The sequence below is a fragment of the Lytechinus pictus genome, chromosome 1 (assembly GCF_037042905.1).
Source record: "Lytechinus pictus isolate F3 Inbred chromosome 1, Lp3.0, whole genome shotgun sequence".
NCBI lineage: Eukaryota > Metazoa > Echinodermata > Echinoidea > Temnopleuroida > Toxopneustidae > Lytechinus > Lytechinus pictus.
The window spans coordinates 22,285,033-22,311,687 of record NC_087245.1 but is presented as its reverse complement, the minus strand read 5'-3'; the positions used below and the strand labels follow the sequence as shown (position 1 = coordinate 22,311,687).

At 35.9% G+C, this 26,655-nt stretch overlaps 2 protein-coding genes across 3 annotated transcripts in view; both read left to right on the top strand.

Moving 5' to 3' along the window:
- The window catches only part of LOC129259415 (solute carrier organic anion transporter family member 4A1-like), a 34,897-nt gene extending 19,045 nt beyond the window's left edge, over positions 1-15,852 (top strand). Inside the window, exons 4-9 of the mRNA XM_054897711.2 lie at positions 461-715; positions 7,150-7,345; positions 7,801-7,954; positions 8,748-8,926; positions 9,730-9,794; positions 10,746-15,852. Of these exons, the coding sequence (XP_054753686.2) occupies positions 461-715; positions 7,150-7,345; positions 7,801-7,954; positions 8,748-8,926; positions 9,730-9,794; positions 10,746-11,098 (1,202 nt within the window). The 3' untranslated portion in view covers positions 11,099-15,852. The remainder of the gene's footprint in view (positions 1-460; positions 716-7,149; positions 7,346-7,800; positions 7,955-8,747; positions 8,927-9,729; positions 9,795-10,745) is intronic.
- A 2,242-nt stretch (positions 15,853-18,094) lies between these two features.
- LOC129269087 (high mobility group protein B1-like) lies at positions 18,095-26,394 on the top strand. 2 transcript variants are annotated; one of them, XM_054906576.2, is made up of 3 exons: positions 18,095-18,202; positions 20,661-20,779; positions 24,912-26,394. In XM_054906576.2, exon 3 carries the CDS (start codon positions 25,136-25,138, stop codon positions 25,550-25,552), a length of 417 nt encoding a protein of 138 aa, XP_054762551.2. In that variant the 5' UTR covers positions 18,095-18,202; positions 20,661-20,779; positions 24,912-25,135; the 3' UTR covers positions 25,553-26,394. The 2 variants fall into 2 exon arrangements, with proteins under 2 accessions (XP_054762551.2, XP_063954262.1); XM_064098192.1 differs by having other exon boundaries at positions 24,876-26,394.
- The last annotated feature ends 261 nt before the right edge of the window (positions 26,395-26,655 follow it).

Genomic DNA, 26,655 nt, shown 5'->3' with positions numbered 1-26,655 from the left:
TGAGGCCCTTGTTAGATAATGTCTGTAAAATGGAGTTGAATGTTTGTGTATATCTTTGTTCAATGTAAAAACATCTTATTTGACTATACAAATCAATTAAGTCTTAAAAATTGCAAAAATATATATAATGATATATTTGCTATATGAATTGAACAGTGTCCATCTTAAGATTCGTAATCAGAGTGGTGAGGAGTAGTAAGAAGGTGAAGCCTAAGTTTCTCCTTTCATTCCCAGTCAGACATTCCTTGGGTTAAATCCTGGTGAGTAGGAATTGTGTCTTTAAAAAGAAATTCATTTGAAAGGTCCTCTATCAACCCAAAACTTACTGGGCTTGAAATATCCTGGTTTTATGTAAATATGGCAAAATCAATTCTGCTGGCTCCTCGACCTTGAACATTTAGTAACAGTAAGTTCTTTTAAATACCTGACTTAGACATACACATTACCGATTTTCCTGCAGGTCAACATCATCTGGCAAAAGAGCGGGTCAACGAGGCCCACAAGGGAGCTGAATTCTCTACCAGAGAGGGCTTTGGCAACAGCCTCAGGGACTTTCCCAAGGCTACCCTTGTCCTGGTAAAGAATGTTCCTTTCATGTGCATCTGTGGTGCCGCTGCCACCGAATGGTTCCTACTGGCAGGGTTCGCAGTCTTTGCACCCAAGTTCCTAGAATCACAGTTTAGTCTGTCATCCAGCTGGGCAGCTCTGTTAGTCGGTGAGTTCTCAGATCTTTTGGGGGATATAGTGTTGGTCAAAATACTATGAAGGGACCTTGGGCTGTTTCAATTAGTGTTAAATATGACTTAAAGTCACATTTAGTTGCCTGTGTTGTGTTCTCAATCATCACATTGAGCCGATCATGCTAACGGAATGCGCTCTACCACATATTAACCAATGAGGTTATGCATTGAATATCATGTTTGCGTTTAAAGAATTACTCTAAGTTACCATTAAATTGTGAAATACCCCACTAGCCCCTAAAAATTCTTCCTGGGAACACTGCTCTGGAAAACTGGACAATCAAACTAGCAACTTTCTGTCACCATGAAGGAGACAAAATGATCTTCTGGACAACAAGAAGATTTCTTTTTCTGTTTTTGAAAATCATTTTTTTTATTGGAAATACATTAGAATTTGCCATACAAGATGAAAATTGACCACTAGATAACTAAATAAATATAGATGAATAATAGAAATGATTATAGTAACATTTATAATAATGACTATTAGATTCATGGAGTAGATGATTAAAAAGACAACTGAATAAATAAAATAAATAATAGCAATGATAATAATGATAACGATAAAAAAGTATCAATGAAATGCATTCATACGTTTGAGGGTAGATCTTTCTGGTAGAGATGATTAATATTCAGGAAGAGGGAATTATAACTTGTTGTAACTTTCTAAAACAATTGCTGACCTGATTTTTAACTCGTGGTTATTAATTCTGACAAGTCAAAGCTTCCATTTAAAGCAACAGCGTAATGACGATTCACCATTATCGGCCAAGTCTCTTATAACTTTACATGCGTTGGATTTGTTGGGAAGATTACATACATTTTCTGGAAAGACTTTACAATGAATCAGTTGTCCCGATGACAACCATTCTCCTACGTTACTCATAGCAGTCCTAGATTATCAGCTTCTACAGTTGTTTAGTAAAATCCAACAGCTGTTGTAGAATGCCATCATGCCCCGTTGTTTTGTGTATTTCCCTGGTGACACTTTGAATTAGAACGTGAAGCTACTCAAGTTTGTTCCTGATTAATCTGTGGAGTTGTTTAAGATGATGATTATTCTGCATCATTAATAGCAAAATACCTCTCCATCAATGATCTGTGCCTGTAACTAATGGATTCACGTCTGGCCTATCCCATACCCCGATCATAATTTACGGTTCATACGATATTGCATGGGGAGCAGTTGTTCAGGGAATTGGACCAACCGATCTTTTTTAACAATTCACCACCCATTAAAATGACATCACGGCTGGTGTTAGCGACCTCTTTTGTTCTGTTTGTCTATTTTTGGTAGAATGAATCGTTTGTGATAGCTGATAACAGATGGGGAAGCAAAGAGAAAATTTCTGATGGCAGTTGTGGTGCCGTTTATTCTCGTTGAGTAATAGCAATTTTCACAAATTACAGTCTCCCACCACCAAGCACCATCAAGTTAAAACTGAAAATATGAAAGATATTTGGAATAATTCCAAACTCAGGGACACAGGTGTAGTGGAATCTATATTTGGAAATTCTAGTAATGATGGGTTTGTGATGCATTGAGGCCTGGAGACAGGGGAAGATTTCATCTTTTCCTTGATTACTCTTCCAAATATTCTTTCATTTTAATTAATAAGTCAAGATCGTTGTCTCAGCCGAACCCATGGGCCCTGTCTATTGGTTAGGTAACATTATTTATGTAATTACCTTGGTGTTTCTAATTTCCAATGTAAATAGACAGATCTAGTCTGTTGTTGAGAAGCGAACCTTTGCTGAAGCAATAACAACAAGTTTGATGATGTTTCAATTGTTAAAGTAAGTATGGTAATATGAGCTTCATGACTGCTTGCAGTATTAGGTGTCCATATTACATCAAGTTCAACCTGTGTGAAAGAAAGAGATCAATTCTGTTTTCTGTCTCTTCAGCCAGTCATGGCTCAGCTGGTGTTTCTTGTAAAGTTTCACCTACACATGCCCTTGTCAGCTTTACACACGGTCCTATTAAATCACGTAACCTTCAGAGTCAGAGAAAGATTTATCAAACACTCAAGCACCTTCGGCTCTGTAGTTGCATTCCCATTAGACTTATTTATGAGAGCTTCTCAGGTAAACAGTTCAAGTTTAAACATCTTCGAACCTTCCTAGTTCCATTTGCCTGGTTCAGTCTCCCCTAGGAGGGATCTGAAGCATCTGCATTTTAGTGATAGTTCTAGTTTTTATAGTCTGCCTACTCTTTTGATGACAAATCACCCAATTATCCAGTAACAGTTGTCTTAGCATTCTCTTGTAATTTTCTTTTCAATATTTTATAGCTGAACTAAAAAAAAATATTGAATCCCAAAAAACAAAAACTTCTCATCCCTCACTCGTGGAAATTCTCTCTCTCTTCATTGTCCATTTTGTTTCATGAAGTGTGATTGTTCAGCCTTCTATTATCCCCAAATTCCATCATTCTCCCCCCTTCTTTTGTCTGCTTACATGACCCCATGTTTCGTTTCCCCTATTCTTATCTTCCCACCCCACTCCTAGACTATTAAATTGATATAAACAACGCAATATTTCATTTTAATCAAGTTGGCATCAAGTTAACTAGAGTTCTATTTCTCTGGCATAATTGCCTTTTTATTTTAAATCACTTTCAACCTTGTAAGGCCAATGCACCTGTATCCATGTTTTTTTTTTTTTTTTTCAAATCCAAAAATATATTTTCTTGTCGAAATGTTTGACAGAGTATCTAATCACAATTACACTTGTGTCATTCAGATTAAACAGGGGGTGTTTGTTATTATGAATGTAGAAATTGGAATTAGATAAGAGAACAAATGCTTGAAATATAGTAACAATTAAATAAAGAAAAGGAGGGGCTGTTTTTAGGTGATGAATTTGTTCTGTTGAACTCCTAATTGAATTTAGCAGCTGTACGCTTTTGATTGTGTCATTTGTCAAATATGATAACTCAATGAAAAATGTTTTTCAAGTCCGTTCCCCTGATGACCGTAGCAATTGTATGTCACCTTTGGTTATATTAGATTGCATCGGAAATATTAGGCACTTCTCCATCAACCTGACTTATGAATTATTCTACAGGTCTCGGCTGGCAAATATATCCCGTTCAAAACTCTCTTTATTTAGTGTAAGACTAAGACACAAAGATTATTGGGTAGGATTGTACAGATAGTATTGATACAGGTATTCTAACATTACTGACTGTCAATTGACAATTCTGTGATGATTTTGGTTGATTAACGGTCTGATTTTTTAATCGTTGCTGTCTGACATTGGATCCCCTTTCAATTTATAATGTAGATTCTACTCAAAATTACAATTTTACACCAACTTCAGTTTTTTTTTTTGGTGAGATTTCATGCCATTTGGTAAACTATCCACCTAATTTTCAACTTAAAAACATGATTTGGTTTATCTTGGGATGGTATCCATAGTACCATAATAGACTCTCAAATGTTGAGCACGATATGTGCATATTTTATAACCCAAGTTCACATTATGCTCTCAAAATGATGGAGTTTCTTGCATACATGTATAAAAACTTATTCTTGAAGAGGGAAAGTTTGGTTAGTATCTTGAGGATTTAGGAAAACTCAGGCTGATGAAGACCTTCCTATTGTTGTCAACTGAGAACATGGTCATTGGTGACCTAGTCTAGGTAGAAAGCAATAAAATACAAGTATTCCTTGAAACCAATTTCTGTGGAAATTCAGGTACCAATCATATAAACGATAAATCAAAGTTAGGAGGATCCTAGGAATAGAAGAAAGCCTCATAAATCATGGTGAAAGGCTGTAAATATGACTTTGATGTAGCTAAAGTGAGTGATGAGAAACAGGCAGAATCATAGGTAGACTTGTCCAAGGTTTAGAGGGCATCCTTTATGCTTCTGATTCCATTCCTCTGAATTTCAATGAACCTGACATGTTGTGCTTAGCATTTTTTAAGGCTTACAGAGTTTATATTCCATACTCTTTTCATTTCAATATACTTTGTTTTGCATTCACCTTGTTTGAATTGTTGAATAGCCCACTTTGTCCCCATGTGCCTGCGCACTGCCAAGGAATCAAGAAACAGTAACAAAAAGAAACAATTCTCAGAATGATAGAAGACTTCTTTTATTTTGTTTATTCCTGAGTTATATTAAAGGAAACAGGAGAAGCATACCCTGCTTTTGTGTGATCAGCAGAACGTTAAGATGATGTAGTTTAGCAATGAGTTGATATCCAGCTATCTTGATGAGATAATATGAGCAGCAGTTCATTTCAGAGAAAATAGGCAATCGCAATTTCCAAGTCCATTTTCTCATCAAAGCTTTAGTACTTTGAGGGAGAGATGTTCCGGCTTCCCTCATCTCCGCTGATAACAGCACTTTTTTCTCATGTAAAGTGCATTAGAATGATGTGAATACCATTCCTCTTCTTTTGATAACCGACTAAAGACCACTAATGGAGCGCTGTAAAGTTCCATAAAGAAAAAGCTCTCATGTGCAGTATGTTTCTAAGTATTCATAATTACGCCTGCGAATGGTTGAAGAGGCAGATAAATAGCTTTGCGTTTTTGCAGGGTAATTTCCACATTAAGACATAATTGCCAATTAAATAGAGATTGAAATACGGGTGATTATTCAAGATTTATGAGAAGCCCAATTTTCGGGATTGGAATGTTTGTATTGATCCTTCTTCTTTTCCCGTGGAGGACTTATAAGTCTGCAAGGCAGTGCCAGCCAGCATCATTATGACTTCTGTCAAAAGAACATGAACAGTTTGGAAATATAAATGTTTTGTCTGAGATATACAGACTTTGGATAGTGCCTCTGGCATTTAAAAAAGAATGACATTTTATTGTGAATTGGATCCAATTATATGCAATCAGAAATGCAGTTTGTGTGTCACATGGTTCCCTTAAATATGATAAAATCCCCCAAAGCCTTATAAAGCTTTTCACCTTTTTTATATTCTGTTCATAATCCTGTATTAATCACAGAATGCTTACATGGTTGAGAAACCATGAGATCCTTGCACTCAATCTATTTTTATTGACAGGATTGAGTCCTTGTCAAGTGAAAAGGAACCACCTGAGTTACCATTGGAAGTAGGAAGGGCTGGGGAAAGTTGTCTAACAATCACATATATTACAGCAACTTTAACTGTAGAAATTCATTTCTTGACCCCCATTTTAAAGAAAAATTGTCTAAACACTAAACAGGCATATAAAAGACTTTGCAGTATTGCGCTAAAATCCTATGTAAAAAAGGTTGAATTTAGAATAAAGATAAAAGATGTAAGATGTGTTTGATAATTTAAATGAACTTTAAACTGCAAGAACTTACGAATAGTCATTGCAAACATGTTATATAATGTATAAAAAATGAAAACTGAAAGTCCTTTGCTTTCTGGGTTTTATCTTAACATAGATCAATGCCACAAACAGATTAATTTATTATATTTTTCATTTTTCACAAAATAACCTCAGAATGCAGTGGATCCCCTGCAATAACCTTATGTACATTAGGACAGACTTGAGAAAAATCTTTCATCAAACATTTACTGGTAGAAATATATTGTTAAAGGACAAGTCCACCCCAACAAAAAGTTGATTTGAATAAAAAAAGAAAAATCCACCAAGCATAACACTGAAAATTTCTTCAAAATCGGATGTAAAATAAGAAAGTTATGACATTTTAAAGTTTTGCTTAATTTCACAAAGCAGTTATATGCACATCCTGATGGGTATGCAAATGAGGAGACTGATGACGTCATCTACTCACTATTTCTTTTGTATTTTATTATATGAAATAGGGAATATTCTATTTTTCTCCTCATTGTCGAGTGAAACAACGATTAATTCCTCCCAGAACATGTGGAATCAGCATTGATTAACACTATATGATTCAGTCAAGTTGGTCCTTATTGTCAAATCTATAAAAAATGAAATATTGCATAATTCAAACAAGAAAAAACAAAAGAAATAGTGATGGACATCATTGACTGTGTCATTTGAGTTGTACATATCACTGTTTTGTGAAAGATAAGCAAAACTTTAAAATGTCATAACTTTCTTATTTTACATCCGATTTTGATGAAATTTTCAGCATTTTGCTACTTTGATTTTTCTCTATTTATTCAAATCAACATTTTTCTGGGGTGGACTTGACCTTTAATTTAGCATCCTGGATAAAAATGCAGGTTAGGTCTTGAGATGGCGCTGTTTAAATTTACTCTGACTGACGAAATGGCTTTAGTATGTCAGAGGATTTTAGTATTAGTATGCCATCAAAGAAATGTTTCCCTTTCATATATTAGAGATAACTGTCTTGAGAAAATGATTGAAATCGTAAAATCAGACTTAACTCCTACTTATTTTACCTATTAACAATATAATCTCTTTTTTACTGTTTTTTTTTACTGTCTCCTCTAAGGTTTTACTGTCATCCCAGCAGCCGTAGGGGGCTCCATCATTGGTGGATATGTGGTCAAGAAGTTCAATCTTAAGTTCCAAGGGATGATCAAGTGGTGTCTTCTAGTTCTGACCATCTCTTTCTTCTTCCTTGGAGCATTCATCATCAGCTGCCCAAACCCTAATATTGCTGGTGTTACTGTCGAATATGGGGAAATGTGAGACTTTTTTCATATTTATTTTATATTTGTTTAGATATTAAAACCATCAAACATCAAATAAATATTTATCATTGTGATGTTACTACATGCACTGCAGAATCTATTGATTATGTTTCTCTATATTTGCAAATGTGGTGCTATATCCTTTTGTACTTAATATGCCACAGATTCCAGTCGGAAAAGTATCACATAATGCACGGTTACAAGGAGGTTTTATTATTTTGTTCGACATTGAGCTAATAAAGATTAAATTCAAATATTTGCATTGAGTGATACTTTTTTAGACAATGCCTTCAAAACAAAGTAAGCCAATGTAGTATTTTAAAGATCTTACTTTCAGTGTAGTTTAAGCTAACTAAATAGTACAGAATAATGAAAATCAACTAAAAAAAAATCTTTAGTTTTGGGATCATTACCACTACTGGAATTAATGTTAATGCTTTCTCTTTCAGAGATGTTGATGTGACGTCAAGAGGAACTGAATTGGAACACACTTGCAATGGAGATTGTTTCTGTGACAGTATGTTTCAACCAATATGTGGGGTAGATAACATCATCTATTACTCGGCCTGTCATGCTGGCTGTGTGGATAGCTGGGAAGAAGAGGTAAGAAGTAAATCTTAGGACCTGGTTACATAATCTATGATTGATCATAAGAAATATTTTCATGCATTGATAATCTTATACAAACAATGTCAAATCACCTAGGACCCCTTAACACAATTTGCGATCAATCATAGAAATGTTTTATGATGGATTGCATTGATAATCATGTGCAATAAATCATTAAAAATCAGTCTATGATCAATCACTAACCTTTATGTTACTGTTAACACTCATGTAGGTAGTAGATAACATCAACTCTTCAGCTTGTCGCGCTGGACAGTTCAAAAGATTTGGTGAGAAGTAACCGCTCTTCGCACAAATTCATAATAATACTCTCTCGGAGTAACTATTCCAAGCCTTTATTGATTTCTCATTGCTGTGATGGCTGGGGGACACTTTCCAACCACTGTCGTTGATCTTAAAGGGTTTATGAATTACAGTAAAATACTTTCAGGATATAGCTTGAGTTCAGCTGAAAGTAAGGTAACTTCACATGTTCAAATGGTTTACTTAGCCCATTTACTGTAGATAGATTTTTAAGCAAATGATCGAATTCCCAATGGAAATTCCTTAACATTCACAACCAATAGCAAAGCATCACAAAATTACAGAAACCATAAAAACAACTTTAAAAGCCAAGACAGAAACTAATGATGCATATCTTCTCTCTCATGTCCATGCCACCAACATTAAGACACTCCTTGCCAAGTTGGCTCTTAAACTTGATAATTGGGTAGTACCCTAGAAGAAGAACTTATTCTGAATCGCTTCACTCTCTTTCTCCTATCATCAGGGGTATGGCAACTGCAGCTGCATCGCGATTCCCGATAACTTCACGTCGGACCTGCCGATGGCCACGTTGGGAAAGTGTGACTCGTCTTGCGGCTGGACCAATGTCTTTCTTGCACTCCTCTTCTGTATTGAATTCTTCACAATCCTTGCCGTAGTACCTTCCACTACAGCCACATTGAGGTAAGTAAAACTCCAGGGATGGTTCGTAAAAGGCAATCGCGGAGTTACGCATGATATTTACCCTTATATTACTATCGACTGGAATATGGAGCATAATTTTGCTGTCGGATAATTTTTTAAAGTATGGCAGTCCTCATTTCTGTAGCAAGATGAGTAGATTGTAAAGTTGTGCAATCAGCTAATGCATGTAAAAGAGTTATGTGAAATTATTTGATTCGTTTTTGTTTACATTATGAAATAAAGGTTCTTTTTTATTCTCTTGAATAGAAAGGAAAGAAAGAAAAAAAAAGTTGTGCAATCAGCATCAGCATATTTTAAATCCAGAAAGTCCAGGTATGGATTCTGGATTAATAAAAAATAAAGTTGAAAAAAAATAGAGAAGCAAAAAAAAAAAGGTAATCACCACTCACATGGATTAGTGCTCCCTGTGTCCCACCCCTGCCATGCCTGGGTCCCATTTTATAAAGCAATTATAATGACAGTGGTTTCGAGTGCAGAATTGCCTTTTAATATGCACTCTTTTGGCATTTTTGTTTGTATTTCAAAAGACAAAATCTCACTTGAACACAACTGTGGCTTGAATGAAACATCTTTGAAAGCTGATAATTTAGGTAAAAATGTATCAATTGTGTTATTATGTGATACCTTCTTCCATGCCAATGCATTTTTTTATCTGTATGTTAATGCCATTGCCTAAGTATAAAGTTTTTTATCCCTTGTTCGTTTCAAAATTATTCTATCAAAAAATCAATCATGGGGAAGTAGCCTATATCTTATTTTACAATTCTTTTATTTTTTTCCAGATGTGTTCCACATTCACAGAGGTCATTCGCTCTTGGTTTGCAGTCATTAATCTACCGAGCTTTAGGTATGTTGTGCAGATCTAGTTTGTTATCAGTCATTTATTTCAGTATGTACAAGATCTTTTTTTTTATTCCTGAAAATCACTTGTACTTGTACTCTGTTTTTGCAGCATAATTTTGAAGATGATGTGTGTGCTTACTATTTGGACAAAAATATATGTGATAGCTAGTGCACTAACACAAACGCCGGGTACTAAAGAGCACTTATTCCATAATATTGTTTTGGGGTCACATGATACTGCACTAATCAGTCATGAACCAGATTTGAATAATAATGAAATATGATACCTCCAGCTGAAGGAGATAATGTTGAAGTAATCTTTTCAAAACCAAAATATTGACTCATTCTTGAACTCAAATTGCACTAGAGAAGGCAGCTGTATCTCTGAGTTTAGATGATCAGAACTATGGACAGACAGTGCTATTTCATGCACTACTTGTACTACTACTACTACTTCTACTGCTACTACTAATACTACTACGACGACTACTACGACTACTACGAGACTACTACTACTACTACTACCACCACCACCACCACCACCTACTACCACCTCTACCACTACTACTGCGATGACGACTACTACGACGACTACTACTTCGTCTTCTACTACCTACTAGGACTACTACTACTTCATCTACTACCTACTACGACTACTACTACTACTACCACAGAAAAAATCAAGAGGGTTTGGGGGTGAATTCACCCCAGAAAAGCCTAAAAGAGCCCTTTAAAAATAAACAAGAGTCCCTCAAATCCCTTTAGGGTCCAATATAAACTGTAATGTAAGGAAATTTGTCTGGTGAGCTCAAAATGTAAACCCAGGAGTTCTACTACTTCTACTACTGCTGCTACTTCTGCTCTTTCTACTGATATTATTACCACTACTCTACTATAACTCCTAGTTCTTCTATTTGATTATTTGTATGATAATATATTTTTTGTACTACCCCAGGTACTGTTCCCGGTCCTGTAGTCTTTGGAGCTATCATAGACAAGGCCTGCCTGCTGTGGGAGAACTCATGCGACGGTCAAGGAACATGCTGGCTCTACAATAACGCTACCTTCAGCAAATCAATGCTCATCGTAGCTGCATGCATTAAAGTAGGCTCCCTCCTCTTCTTTCTGGGGGCGCTCTTCTCTTACAGACCACCTCCGCCCCCTCCCGTGGGGTCACCAAGGGTCGCTGCCAGGCACGCCGAAGGAATAAGGAAAAACGGAACTGTTCCAAACGGGATATATCGTCAGATCCCGCCGCATTCAAGCATGGACGATGTACATAATAATTCAAGACAGACCACAGTTTAAGTGGTGATTTTTTTAATTCTCAAGTCCATTACTAAATAGGGAGTACTGTCATTTTTATGAAAGAATAATTTGAAGTTTTATTGAGCTATAAAAGTTTTGATTTTTTTGGTATTTTTCAGCTTGAAGAACAAAGACAATTTGTAGCATGCTGTCAATTTTCTTACACAAAATTTTTAAATATTATTCAACTATTATTGTTCAACATTCTTTGAATGCTACCTTGTATGGAATGTTGGAATTTAACAAATAAACCTAGAATGGCTGCTTAAATCGTGATATTTGATACAGTTGAGCAAAATATCTTCCACAGAGAAAGTATTTATATACTTGAAAGGTGTTTCCTCCAGCTACAGGTCTTCCAATAATCTTGATAACTTTGCTGCTACGTAATCAAAAGAGTTACCCACATTTATCATAAAGGGTAGTGTATATTTTTTTATAACTGTTCGTCATCAGTCTTCTAATTTTACCTTTGGAAATTGAATTCCAACTTATAATTAACAAGTACTTTTAAAAGCGCAATTAAATGTTTGGAAGATGAGACTGACCTTCAATTCAAATGTGTTAATTTTGCTAATTAAATTAAAAAATGAAATTGTTTTGATTTCTGCTGTGTCACCAATATTTAAAAGGCATCTTATTGAAAGTTTGTGCTACATCTTTTGGAAGGAACTCTACTCAGTGTCTTTTAATGCATTATCCATTCTTTGTGTACTGTGCTACAATGATAGCATTAAAAGCAAAAAGACGCTCACTGGAATTCTCGCCAAAACACATGGCATGCACATTTATGTTGAGATGCCTTAATATTGTGATGAAATTGGCAGGACAAATGTTTAGCTTGATGGTAAACTGATTCTTTTTTTTTTGTTCTTCAAAAGAAATCATTTGCGAAGGTTTTTTGAAGCTTAGTACCTCTAATCACATCATCATTTTCTGTTTATCTGGGTTAGTGTACGTGAGTGAAAATTTCAAAATTATTTTATTCTTATACTTTGTCACAGATCATTCCTAATATTAAATGCTATTTCTTTGAAAATGTTTGCAGATTATAGTTGTCAAGAGCATATTTGTATATTTTGGCTAAATTGATTTAGATTATTCTGTATGATTATAGCATTATAAAATAAAGCTATTGCATATGATATGAGAGTATGTTTGATTTCAAGCATTCTACTTTATAATTGTGGGGAAAAAATTGGTCTGAATTCACAATGGAAGTTTAAACCCCAACCTATGTTTTTTTTTACTTAATATGATCCAATTATGTAATTACTGTAGGTTTGTACATGGGCAATACACGCCTATTTGCACTTCTTAAACTTCTCTTGTGATTTCTGGATTATCTATTTTGTTTTTGAAAAATCAAGACATATGTCGATGTGATTTTGCATAAAATGAATCTTAATGAATTGTGAATAAAGTAAAAATTAGTTAAAACACATGCAATTTATTTGATTATTTAGGTGTGTCAAGAAAGGAGGGAAGGAGAAGGGATGGAGGAAGAGGTTGGGGTATTGCATTTCACATTTTACTAAGAATATAATAGAATTGAGGTGAATTTACAGACAATTATCGTAACTGCTGGTTGAAAATATATTCATGCTTTAAGTTCATCGAGTTATGTTGCGTTACTTTGACCATGACTAATCAATACATAATGATTTGTTTTATTATTAATTATATATTACTGTCATATTGAAATTGCAATAGTGCTAACAATTTGTGTATTTGAGAAATGTTTTGGATTTGTTTCACTTTGGTGAAAAATGGAGATTATCTTTGAAATTTGGAAATTACGATATTATTTACAATTTAACTTTAACAAATGTATTCTTGTAACCCTTATGTATCAATTATTTAAGTTATTTATTTTGAGTTCCCGTGCTTATGGCCGTAAAATGGGTAAATATACTTAGGTTTCGCCGTACATGTTAGATCAACTTTATGTGAAATATTGATTTTAATATTCCCGTGCTAATAGCTATGCATTCAGCATATTGTGTATTCACTGTGGTGCGTTTGATACTTGTGTGTACAGCATTATATAAGCTAGAAAAAATGCTATGCAATTCATATTCTCTTTCTTCCTCTCTCTCTCTCTCTCTGCCTTTCTTTGAAACTCTCGCTGTCCTTAATTCTCTTGCTCTCTGTCTTTTTTTTTTCTCTCTGACTCTGTCTTTTTTCTTTCTGTCTCTGTCTGGTTCAAAAGATTGCAATATGAAAAGAAGTCCTTTGTTGTCCATGGTTTCATAGACTTAATTTAACAATAAAAACAGAAACCAAACTATATAATTATATATAATTAAAATGAAGAGATTTTGAGAAATCTATAAGCCTTTTTTTCTCAGTAGGTACCCTTTATGCAGGTAGAGGACGAAGGCACATTTAAGCATTCATTTGAATACAAGACTGTTTTCTTTTTTTTACTTGAATGCATATCGATTTGCAATGTTACCACAACAGAGCATTCGGTTCATTTTATATAACGTTGATATATTTTTGGACAATATATATATATATTATATTGCTGTAATGCTGTAATTTTTATCAGCCATTATGTCTACATCATTGAGAAATTAATGGCTTTGTAAATGTTGTATCTATCTATGAATTAATTTATTCTAATATTATTTATTTTGGTTGTGTGTAGGTAATGTTAGTCTGTCTGTTTCTCCTCTATGGTACCTTAACAAAAAAGCTTTGACTGAGGAGACTGCTCAGTGTTTTACTTCAGCAAACAACAGCTGGGGAATGGAAGGATACCACTGTGAAAAGCGCTGTGCAGGACTCCTTATTAAAGACATGGCATACACTTTTCCAAAGCGAGCAGTGGAAAGTCATTAGATTGTCTTCCAAAATAGAATTGCACTCTCTCCCTATCTCCTTATGAGTGTCATATACAGCACTGCTCCTTGTCAGAGCCATTAAGAAAGAGAGGAATTGGGCCAACCTGGATTCAATGGGTTACGTACATGGCGCAAAGTGCTTTGTAAGGCAAGCCCGATTGCGCCGGCCATGTTGGTTACCCATTGAAATCAGGTTGGCCAAACTCTTAGGCCCGGATTCACAAATGTGGTTTTTTAAAAAACCATGGTTTAAACCGTGGGTTTTAGAAACCATGGTATAGAAATCGCAAGTTTTAGAAACCATGGTTTTAAAAAAAACATGGTTTCTGAAAACCATGGTTTTCCAAAACCATGGTTTTAAATGAAACCACCTTTGTGAATTCGGGCCTTAATTGATCTGCTCCTTGTGTCTGTATAGCTCCCTCTGTATTTCAAACATATACAGGTATCTCACACTGATTCTGTCAGTGATTCTTTAATTTTCCTGTCTTTAGCCATCATCTCCCAACCAATCCCATGTACTCTCCTACTTTGATCTCACTGTATTTCCTCCTTCCCCCATCTTACCTCTTTCCTTTCTTCATCCCTGCTCTTCATTTTCTTCTTCACCCCCTCGTTCTAACATCCTCACTCTTTCACCCCTCCTCCCTTCCCCCACCTCTCCCACTTTTCCTTTACATCTCTCACCTTTTCTTTCTCTCTTATCCACTCTCTTTCCTTCCCTCTTCCTCTTTCCCCTTCCGTCTCTCCCATGCACTCTCCCATCAAATCTCTTCCTTCATTCCTCCATCTTCACCACTCTCATCCTCCTTCCTCCCTGGCATTCTTATCGATCTTCTTTCTATCCCCTCACCACCCCCCCCCCCCCGTGTCTTTTTAACCCTCCGTTCTCTCTTTTCCTCCCTTTCCTCTCACCTTTCTCTCCCCTTTCTCTCCCTTCCTTTCTTTTCTTCATGCATCAAATACTCATATTTTGTGGGAAATGGGACCATCTTTACATCATTTTTATTCATAAGATGACAAAGCAAGTAATCTAGCCTCTATTGAATTTATTTGTTTATTGTTGCAGACTTTCTCCCAAGAATCTGCATCTGCTTGCTGCATAAATATCCATAACTTTTCTTTAAATGATAAATTGTCTTCATGAACTGGATGGTCCCGATGTACAAAGCTGCCAGGAATTACAGAGTTCAATAGCCAACATGATAACTAGTGGAAACTATTATGTTGAATGCTTGAAAGTACATTTTTGAGACTATATTGTGGAGTTTAGAAGTTGAAGCAATTCAATGTATTCTATGTATAACATCTATCTTTGATTGTTAACAGTTGTATATGTGCATGCTCATTGCATGTGTTACATTTACCATATTCTGCTTTGCATAATGTCAAGCTTTAGCAAATTCATTGTTATTGTGTTTAAGAAAACAGCACTTTCCAGGTCTGATTGAGTGGTTAAATAAAAACTGACCTACCTGTATTGAAAAATATTGAAAAATCCTTCGCTTTATGAAACGCTGGAGTTTTGAAATTAAGCTATTAAAAACTGAACTAATGTATTTTCGTGTAATCCAGCTGCATGCTGATGCTGAAGATAAAATCCACTCAGGAGTTGAAGTGTTCCCTGGATAGGATTGCATCTGGTCAGTCCCCAAATGTAAGTTAATACACATAATAAAAGAACCTAACTACACAAAAAAAATTAAGATCATCATTGAGGAGATTTCTTGAAACTTACATTGCCATTCGTGCTAGATATTGTTGTTTAGAAATTTAAAAGTGTTTCCTATCTGTTCTTCAAGATGTGCCTTGAATGTTTCAATTAGATATTACATTTGTGATTAATTCTTTGTGCAGATGCAATATATGTTTTTAGATTAAAAGATGATGTAGAAATATGTTTTACATGGAAGTTTAAAAAGTTGTTTTCATTGTTTCAAGAAATTATTATTAAAGTGAAATGGACGCAAGAGAAATTTGCTGAAAGTAAAAGTAAGGGAACAAGTGGAGAAGGATGATAAGGAAAAAGAGAGAGAGAGAGAGAGGAAGGGGGATTGGTCCTTATTACCCGAGTCGACGTAGGGGACGAGGGGGAGAGGAGGAGAATGAAAAGAAAGGGAAAGGAAGCGAGAAATCAATAAGGGGAGGGGGCGATCTAGAAAGAAAGAAAAAATCTCATTGCAGAAAGGGAAAGTAGTGGGTGCCGGAGTGGAAGGAAGGACACGGGGATATCCGGGAGCGTTTCATCTACATTTTTGTCTGACAAGTTGTCAGATCTGACAACTTTCCTTGATTTTTGATTGGCTGAGAGTCGGATAAAACGTCTGACAGGTCCTTTCATAACGCCCCCCTCCCCCCGGAGAGAAGAAGTAGAAAGAATGACAAGACAGAAGGAAACTGGGAAATAACAAAGAAGGGGGAGGGGAAAAGGCGTTAAGGGTATATAAACGCAACAAATAAAGGGCGAGGAGTATTTCTAGAAATTGAAGCGAAACATCGCATTTAAATCGTGATTATTCTTGCCAAAAATGGTCTGGATTTTGTTTCAACTAGAAAATTCACTTACACTTGTTAAGACGGTCTATTCTATAAATTATGCAAAATTGATGAAATGAAGAGGTTCCTTCATTTTTGTCTCACCTGCATAACAGAGTGAGACTATTAAATAGGCGCCGCTTTGGCGACGGCGGCGGCGGCGTCAACATCAAATCTTAACTGAAGGTTAAGTTTTTGAAATGACAGCATAACTTAAGTATATGGACCTAGTTCATGAAACTGAATATAAGGTTAATCAGGTATTACTAAATATCCTGCCTGAGTTTCAGGTCACATGACCAAGGTCAAAGGTCATTTAGGGTCAATGAACTTAGACCATGTTGGGGGAATCAACATCAAAATCTTAACTTAAGGTTAAGTTTTTGAAATGTCATCATAAATGTAATCAAGTATCACTGAACATCCTGTGCGAGTTTCAGGTCACATGACTAAGGTCAAAGGTCATATAGGGTCAATGAACTTTGGCCATGTTGGAGGTAATTATTAAATTGCTGTCATAACTTTCAAAGTTTATGAATGTAATTTATGAAATGTGGACATATGGGTAATCAAGTATTACCGACTGGTGTTAGGACACATGATAAAGGTCAAATGTCATTTAGGGTCAAAGAACGTCGTATTATATTATTATAATTTTTATGAATGATGCTTTTTGTGAATAATTATTTTATAGTACTTTTCAAAGTCAGCACTGCTGCTATATTGAATCGCGTAATGCAGGTAAGACTGCCAGAGGCGCTCCACTTGTTTCTTTTTGTATCCAAGCAATAAAAATGAGGGACCTTTCCCTTTTACTGAGGTTTATATTGATCTGACAAGGCAACGAAAGGTAAAAAAAAAAGAAATGTAAAAAAAAGCCTTATTTGAGGTATCATTTTCCTAGTGATTTTTTTTTCGTGTTGCGATTTGACACGTGAGTGAATGGGAAATAGGATTACTCGTATATGATTAGAGGAAAGATAATGTAGGTCTATATCAAGAAGAAAAAAGAAAAGATGGAGGTACAGGTAGTATCAAATAATATCAGGTAACGTGAAACAATGTCTTTATTCGGACCATTCAGCCCATTGAACTAGAGGTTACATTACTGAACTGAATTTGATGAAATTAAGTATACCTACATTATTTATTTGTACAAAGAGTGGCATAACTGCAAGATAGACCTTCATAAAATTACAAATCATCAATGACATAATACAGTCAGTCAATACAGAAAAATTATGTGGTTAAAATAGGTAAAATCAATACTAAACCTGTAGAAACAAGAAAAGATCGAGGTACAGGTAGTATCAAATAATATCAGGTAACGTGAAACAAGGTCATCATTCGGACCATTCCGCCCATTGAGCTAGAGGTTGCATTATTGAACTCAATTTGATAAATTTAAGTAGGCCTACAATGCAAGATAGTCAAATTAATGACAAAATACAGTAAGTCAATACAGAAAATTTATGCGGTTAAAATAGTTTAAATCAAAACTAAACTTGTAGTTGGAAATGGAAAACACAATGGGGAAACCCAAGGAGTCACTACTTTTGATATTGATTTAGAAAATAAGCAGAACGACGGGTTTTTGTTACGTTTGAGTTTCATTCTCTTATTGGGCGTCACTCGAAGAGGGTGGTATGATGAGCGCTTTGGAGACATCTTATTCTCAGTGATCAGATGTCAACGTGAGTATTCTTTACATAAAAATATAGTTAGAATAGCTTTCCTTCTTTATTCATCTTATAATAATAATAATAATAATAATAATAATAACAATAATAGTAATAATAACAATAACAATAATAATAATGATAATAATAATAATGATATATTGTATTTATATAGCGCTTAATACATGGTGTTTCTAAGCGCTGTACAATAACGATTAAGTAACACGCATTAATATAATTGAACATTTTACAAGAAAGAAGTGAAACGTACTGTGTAAAGTATTGTATATTAAAAATTGGACATTGCAAATTAGGTTATTCATGTATTTTATTTTTATTATCAGTTTTCTTAATTCTCCCTCCCCATCATATTAATAGGGCGATATATTAAATAAGAATCTCAGTTTACATTTGCATTTATTATTGTACAAAAAAATAGTTGGGTATATAACAATATAATGATTATAATTATTGTATAATGATTATAATGAATACCCTCTAGCAATTAATATAATGATTGATAACATACAACCTTTGTACATGTAATGGAAAAACACAATTTTTCACAAAACAGTAGTAATAATAATAATAATAATGATTGCAATTTAAGTAGAGAATCGGAGATGAATATATTCAAATAACATTAGGGTATATATATTTTTTTACAATATTCGAAAAAATTAATGAAGTTTGACCGTTATCTCTCAGAAGAATTTAGTTTCCAGTTTTCAGAGGAAAAATAGCCTTCTCACACATTTATATAATATATATATTTTTTATATCGTTGAAGATTTTCTGTAGCATCAAGCGAAATCAAACCAATTTAGCTTAATCTGTTATATACTAAAATCATCAGTTTATTCAGCGTTCTATTTAATTTATGGTTGTAATTTCAACAAGAATATTTTGTTAAAGTTAATTCTAATACAAGATTACTTCTTCAAAACAATCTCTTTTCAAAGTATTTTAATACTTTCCTACTAATGTTACATAATAAAAGAGAAAGCTCAATGGTTTCATTGTGGGATGGACAGAATGTGCGACTAATTCTTGATTTAACCTAACTTTCCACAAACACAAATTCGTTGGAATTTGTAAATAATTAAGCAATATTGGAAAACGCGGTATACTATTAAAACGCCACCATTTCTTTACAGTGAAACTTGTGTTTTAATTCTCTTCTTATCTATCTTTTCTGTGAACACTATTTAACATACTTTTCTTCACAACTGGACAATGAATAAGTTTGTATTTTAGGCTCTGGATATTGGGGGGGGGGGGGTTGCAAAATATTTTGTATCATTCATTGAATCCCAAGGATTTTGCGATTTAAAATTATATTCTTTCAAAGATTAATTAATTTCTAATCTCAGTCAGGTGAAATCTTTAAGATTCATCTTTAAATATCAGATTTGAATTCCAATTCTGTTGAGATGTACAAAATAAATCTTTAAAGTTTCAAAATAATATCCTGAGTTGGATTGGTCCCCAACTGCAGTCGATCTCGATTTGCAAGCTGGTATGAAAATACAAACCGTTTATCGGTTTAAATTTAACTAAAGTTTTGACAGGGAGATTGTCCCATCGTAATCAATAATCGGTGAGCGATTTTCTGTTTCTGATTCAAGGGCGGTGGTCCGGGGGGGGGGGGGCAGGGGAGATCGCTTCCCTTGGTTTTTTTTTTTTAGTAGTGAACAGAAAATAGAAGGGGAAAAGAGAAAGAAAAAGAAAGAAGGAAGTTAGGAGTATAACAAAGAAGGGTCCGAGTCGTATAACTCTATATGCCCATATCATTTAAAGTCTACATTGACATAATTATCCTGGAGGGCGCAAGCAACCTAAAATTAACATGTCAAGCGAAAAAATAACTTAAGAAAGTTTGAAACAGTAATAGATTGATTTAAAAAAAACATTTAAAATGGAGCCTCCAAACAAATTTACAATGGGTGACGATATTAATTCACTCGCATAAAAGGCATATAATTTTAGATCACGAAAATTTCCCAAGCAACTCTTGATTCAAGCTTGCCAGATATCTCTTTTCCCTATTAGCTTATAGTGTATCATGTATTTCATGTGAGTAAATCCCAGGGGATGCATGGGATGAATATTTTCCCCAAATTTGGGAGAGGGAGATGGCATGTACAATCATCCCCCTCCCGCTTTTCAAGACAGAAACGATTTTTGGACACCACTCTGCCATAGGTTTACATCACAACATAACCATTATCTACAATGGTCATTTCAAAACGAAATGGCGATAGACCTTTAATTGTTATCATCAAAAGCGATGGATTGTAATAATATGTACATGGTTATAATTATACTCCCTAGATAACCCTATATGTGTCCCCCAAATTTTGAATTTTCATCTCAATATATTGCTATTATTCACCCCTCCCCACTTCTCGGGCCGGATTTAAGCATCTGACGTAGGCCTATTTCTTTTTCTTTTTTAATGATTCAAACAACAATAAAATACCTCTTTGGTCCTTGCAGGAAAGCTGTCCTTGATAATGACTGACAACACGGCGGGAAATGACGTCACACCTGATGAAAATGAAATTGTTCAGGACCCTTCAACCGAAGAAGCCAATGATACTTTTGAAGATATACAGGTATCCAGACACCGTGCTGATGCTACAGTTACACCGGTGAAACCGACTCCAGGCCGATCACAGTTATTATGTTATTTCCAATGACATGCAATCGGTCGGTTTGGAATCGGTTTCGTTGGTATGACTGTAACATAACTATTAAAGGTTGGGGGGGGGGGTTATGTATTATAGGGCATGTAAATTTAAGGAGAAAAGGCAGAAAAGGGTGGGAAATGGCCGAGGGGTGACAGCATTTTCCACCCGGGGGGAGGGGGGGGGGGAGGCACTTCCATTGACGAGTGGATAACAGGCGCGCCCCATGGGGTTTCAAAAAGCACCCTAGCTACCCTTAACAAGTATTTGAAACGAAACGGTACCCTTGACAAGTATTCCCTGAAATGACCCCCTAAACAAGTACGGCGATATTTTAATTGTTATGTCACGGACGTCACGTTTTACTTTACTTACAATGATTGGGTTTAGTACCGCCCCACCTTCCACACCTCACTAAAATCGGACTCTGAACAGGCAGGTATCCAGGATGTTGCACCCCGGGGACCCGACCTAATTTTGGCGCCCTTGTGAACTTTTCGGAAAATGGCGCCCCCGCCAGGCAATCATAAGTGCCTTAAATGCATGTTGAATTATCTTATTTCATAATCAAGTGAAAAAGGGCGATCGAAGACCCCCTCCCCCTTTTTTTAATGTGTTCATGAGAAAAATATTCATGATTATGTTATAATACCTCTTTTTGAAAAGAATAAATGTGACCAAAATACAGAGAATTTTAAGCACTTTAAGAGAATTGTAAGTGTTTTTGGTAATCAAGAATAGGATGGGTATCTATCTCAACATTTTATACGAGCGCGAAGCGCGAGCTGACAGTTTTTTAATTTCCTACCCAAAACTGGTCAATGTAAGTACTTTTTGTAACCACAAACAGGATAGGTATCTATCTAAATAATTAATGCGCGCGAAGTGCTAGCTGAAAATTGTGATATTCTGACCCAAAATGTGGACATTCTAAAGCACTATTGGCAATCATGAGCAGGGTGGTTATCTAACAAATCGTTTTATGCGAGCGCTAAGCGTGAGCAAAAAATTTATGATATTCCGACCCAAAGTTGGACATCCTTTAGAGCACTTTATCTAACTAGCACATCAATGATGTGGAGCTCATCCGGCATCTCGCAACGAAATTTAACACAATTTTAATTTCAGCCCAGTTGACACTGCAGTGAATTATATTGGTGACATAAATTGAGGATATAGAATTGAAATCGATGAAGATATGACATAGAAGCATTTTTTGTGATCTACAAATAAATTTCATATAAATTAAGCACAAATAATTTTCTAGTCAAAATTTCTAAAATCTGTGTAGAACCTTGGTGAACCTCATGTAGCTCTCAGATGGAACAAAAATAATCAAAATCAATCAACAAATAAATAAGTATTTTTTGTGAGTTTTGAAAATATATGAATAAATTAGCATATTTAATGAGTTTCAAAATTCTGTGTTGAAATTTTTGTATCACCACCTCGAGCTATCATATAAAGCAAACAAAATTGAAATTGATAAACAAATAAAGAAGAAGAGGCATTTTCTGTGATTTATGAATAAATTTCGCATAAATTAGCATAAATAGTTTTCTACTGAAAATTTCAAAATTCTGTGCAGAAGTTTGGTGAACCTCATGAAGTTCTACCAGATGGAAGAAAAATATCAAAATCGGTCAACAATTGACGAAGAAGCATTTTATGTGAATTTTAAAAAATATGCATAAATTAGCATATTTAATTGTTTCAAAATCTGTGTAGGAGTTTTGAATCCCCCACCTAGTGCTATCATATAAAGCAAAAAGAATTGAAATCGGACTTGAAATGGCGAAGAAGAAGCATTTTGAAATTGTGGACGGACGAAAGACGACGGACGACGGACGCCACGCCACGACACGACATATGCTCATCTAGCCCTTCGGGCCGGATGAGCTAAAAACGAACAGGATCGTCACCTTATCTATGTCAGCATTCTATGCGAGCGTGAAGCGCGAGCTTAAAATTTTGATATATTCTGACCCAAAATTTAATTGGACATTCTATTAAAGCACTATTGGCAATTATTAACAGGATGGGTATCTAACAAATCGTTTTATGCGAGCGCGAAGCGAGCTTAAAATTTTTGATATTCCGACCTAAAGTTGGACATCCTAAGCACTTTATCTAACCATGAACATGCAGGATCGTCACCTTATCTATCTCAATATTTTATGCGAGCGCGAAGCGCGAGCTTAAATTTTTGAATTTCCGACCCTAAGCTGGACTTTCTAAGCATTTTTTGTAACCATGAACATGATGGGTATCTATTTAATAAATTGTGCGTGCGTGAGCTGAAAAATGATATTCTGATCAAAAATTTGGACATTTTAAGCACTTTGGGTAATCATGAACAGAATAGTCATCTAATTAATCGATGTTAGCACGAAGCGCGAACTATAAATTGTTGATATTCCGACCCAAAACTGTCATTCTAAGCACATTGTGTGACCATGAACAGGATGAGTATCTATCGAAACAATTGATGCGAGCGCAAAGCGCGAGCTGTATCTTTTTTTAATCTTTCGTCCCAAAGTTAGACATTCTGAGCACTTTATCTAACCAGAACAGGATCTTCACCTTACTAAACAATTTTTGATATTCTGACCTAAAATTTGGACTTTCTAAGCACTTTTGGTAATCATGAACAGGGTGGGCATCTAACTAATAAGTATTTGATGCGAGCAACCATGAGTTTGGCGACCCCCCTCCCATGTGAAACATGAATTTGGCGGCCCCCGGTCAAACATCGAATCGGAGCCCCAAAGGCAGAACATGAATTTGGCGCCCCAGGACAAACATCAAATTGGCGCCCCTATGTCGAACATAAATTCGGCGCCCCATAGGTCGAAGATCAATTCGGCGCCCCTCATGAACATCAATTGGGCGCCCCCAGGTAAAACATAAATTCGGCGCCCCCCGGTTGAACATAAATTCGGCACCCCACTAGGTCGGACATCAATTCGGCGCCCCTGTCGAACTTTAATTCGGCGCCCCTAGGTCGGACATCGAATCGGCACCCCCAAGGTCGAACATCAATTCAGTCCCCTAGGTCGAACATCAATTCGGCCCCCTTATGTCGAACATCAATTCGGCGCCCCTAAGTAAAACATCATTTCGGCGCCCCCCTTCCCTCTTCTTTTTTCCCCTTCTCTCTTTCTTTCCCCTTTTTTCTTCTCATTTACTTCTTTCCCTCCTTTGTTTTCTCCCCCTTTTCTTTCCCTCTCTTTTCTTCCTCTTTTTTGGCGCCCCCCTTCTCGCCTAACCGGGGGGGGGGGGGGGGCGAAAGCCCCCCCCCCCCGAATACGCGCATGCTACACACGTACATCCTTTATAAAGCATTTTAGTAATTTTTATACCCTCGCAAATTTGACCGTATACACTTGGCTTTCCTAGCGAAATATATATTTTTTTCAGTATTTTAGTGTTTTTTACACCCTTATTACGTATCGTAATTTTACGCGTTTCTTTGGTCGCGCCTGGTATCCACACGTCAATGGAAGTACCCCCCCTTCCTCGGTCTTTTTAAAGGGTGATTGGCACCTTTCCATCCTTCAATTTTTAGAGTGTAATTGTAATCTTTTCTAACAACTGTAGTCGAGACTGGGGTATAATTGCTATCCTTTTGATTACTTAATCTATCGATCAGTTTCATTGAATGTATATATCGCCAGTACTTTACATGAGGAGCATTTAAAATCAGTGTAAAACAAATCTTTATAAGTAGAAATCATCTCACTGATCGAACTCTTGTATTATATGAGCTCTCTAGAAATGCCACATAATTTGGTTCAAGTCCAAGTTTATTTGAAGATTACTCCGAACCACTTACGAAAAACTACGCCAAAATTATTTTTGAAAGTGATACTTTATACCAATAGTGTGTCATAAGTCACATGACGATGATAAGTTGATAACCAATAAAAAATATTTAAATTCACTCCCGAAATCAAGACAGACGATACGAAATCTTGGTTCCATCTTTTCTCCTCTCTGATTTTATCTCCCTTTCTATCGCTAGCTCATTCACAATTTTCTGACATTTACCCAATCGCAGGAAGATGATGATAAGGAGGTGGTGACGGAACAACCGAAAAAGAACAAGAGCGCGGCCAGCACTGATAAGAAGGGCGATGACGACGGTAAGAAATCGTCTCGTAAAAAGAAACGTTCGAGCAAAGATGGCTGCATATCTGCAGCAGCGGGGGTCGGTTCCATATCCAGGGACTACCTGGACGGAGCGATCAACGCCGAGTACGTCGGCCCCAACGCCGACTGTATATGATGTCCTGCGCCAAATTCCCGGACGTCGTCACCCGATGCACGTTAGAGCTATGCAGCGCCAACTTCGTACTCGGGCTAATCCTCTGCAAGTGCGGTCTGGCTTTGGACACGAAGATCGTTTGGACCGACGACGGCTTGGAAGCCGAGGCCCTCGGGACTGGCTTGGATTTATCGGAAGGGTTTGCCGTTGGCGCGTTGGGCATGAAGATCGGGATTATCGATAAGAAGAAGAGGGATAAGAAGTGGAAGAAGAAGAGGCAGAGATGGCAGAAAAAAAAGAAGAAGGGAAAAAAGTCCAAAGATGAGGAGAATGAAGAGGAGGAGGATGGAGAAGAAGATGAAGAGGAAGAGGAGGAGGAGGATGAAGAAGAGAGTGAAGAGGAGGAGAGTGAGAGTGATGGGTCGGATGAGTAATCTGCACAAGAATACCTTTGTTTGTTTTATATCAAAACGGGAGGTATAGGCCTACAGGTCGTGCAGTATAGTGCATGTGATTGAAAGGTGCACTTGTGATACAAATTTAAACATAGCACAATTATATAGATCTAGATCGCTTGAAAAGAAAAGAAAAATCGAACTTGTTTTGTTACCTTACCATTGTGTCTGATTCAAACAAGTATTAAAAAGAACCCTCGATAAGATAAATAATACTGATATACATGTCGGACAAGTAAATTACTTTTATGATCTTGGATGAGCAATTAAGGGGTGACGATCACCCATCCAATGCTTGGTAGGCACGCCAGTCCACCCCTGTTGGCACTTCAACTTTTCTATCTAAATCAAATTTGTGTTTGTTCTTTAATAACTACTTCAAACCAACTACTTCTATATAAATATGTGAATTATATCCCAAACCCAGGTGAATATAGAAACTTCATTTTGGGTAGGTTTTATAAGAATTAAAAAACAAAAAATAAACAAACTGCTTTAAACAAAATTCCTGATGCATTAATTTTTTTTCCTTCAAATTATGGATCATCATGTTCCTCATTTTACGAGAATACATTTGAAAATCCCGGAGAGGAATGACCTGGTAGGTTCATGATTGAATTAATTATATAATATTGACTGGCCTTGAGGAGAACATCAAATATATTTCCCACAAAAAATCATATTGGTCCGAGTCTTTAGACGAGGGCAATATGGTTCTTTTAAGCTATACTGATGTAAATTCGAGAAACAATAGTATATTCCTGTGGATAATGATACGTCAAATACAGCTTGCCTTTTGAAATGTAAAAAATCTTTTTTTTCTGAAAACTTCAAAATATAAGTCTTTTTTCTGATTCTATTTTTGTTTAAAAAGTGGATTTCAGCACAGCAAACTCCAGTCCAATTAACATGCCATTCAGAAATTGATTTTTTTTATAATTATGATCATGGTGTTAATATTTCTAGTATCAATGCAGTAACTTTATAATTATCAAAGGAATGTTCTTGTTTTGTATCTTTTGTTACATTTGGATGCAGGTGTGGACCATTATGATGTACATTTGTAAGCGTTTTCTTGTAAC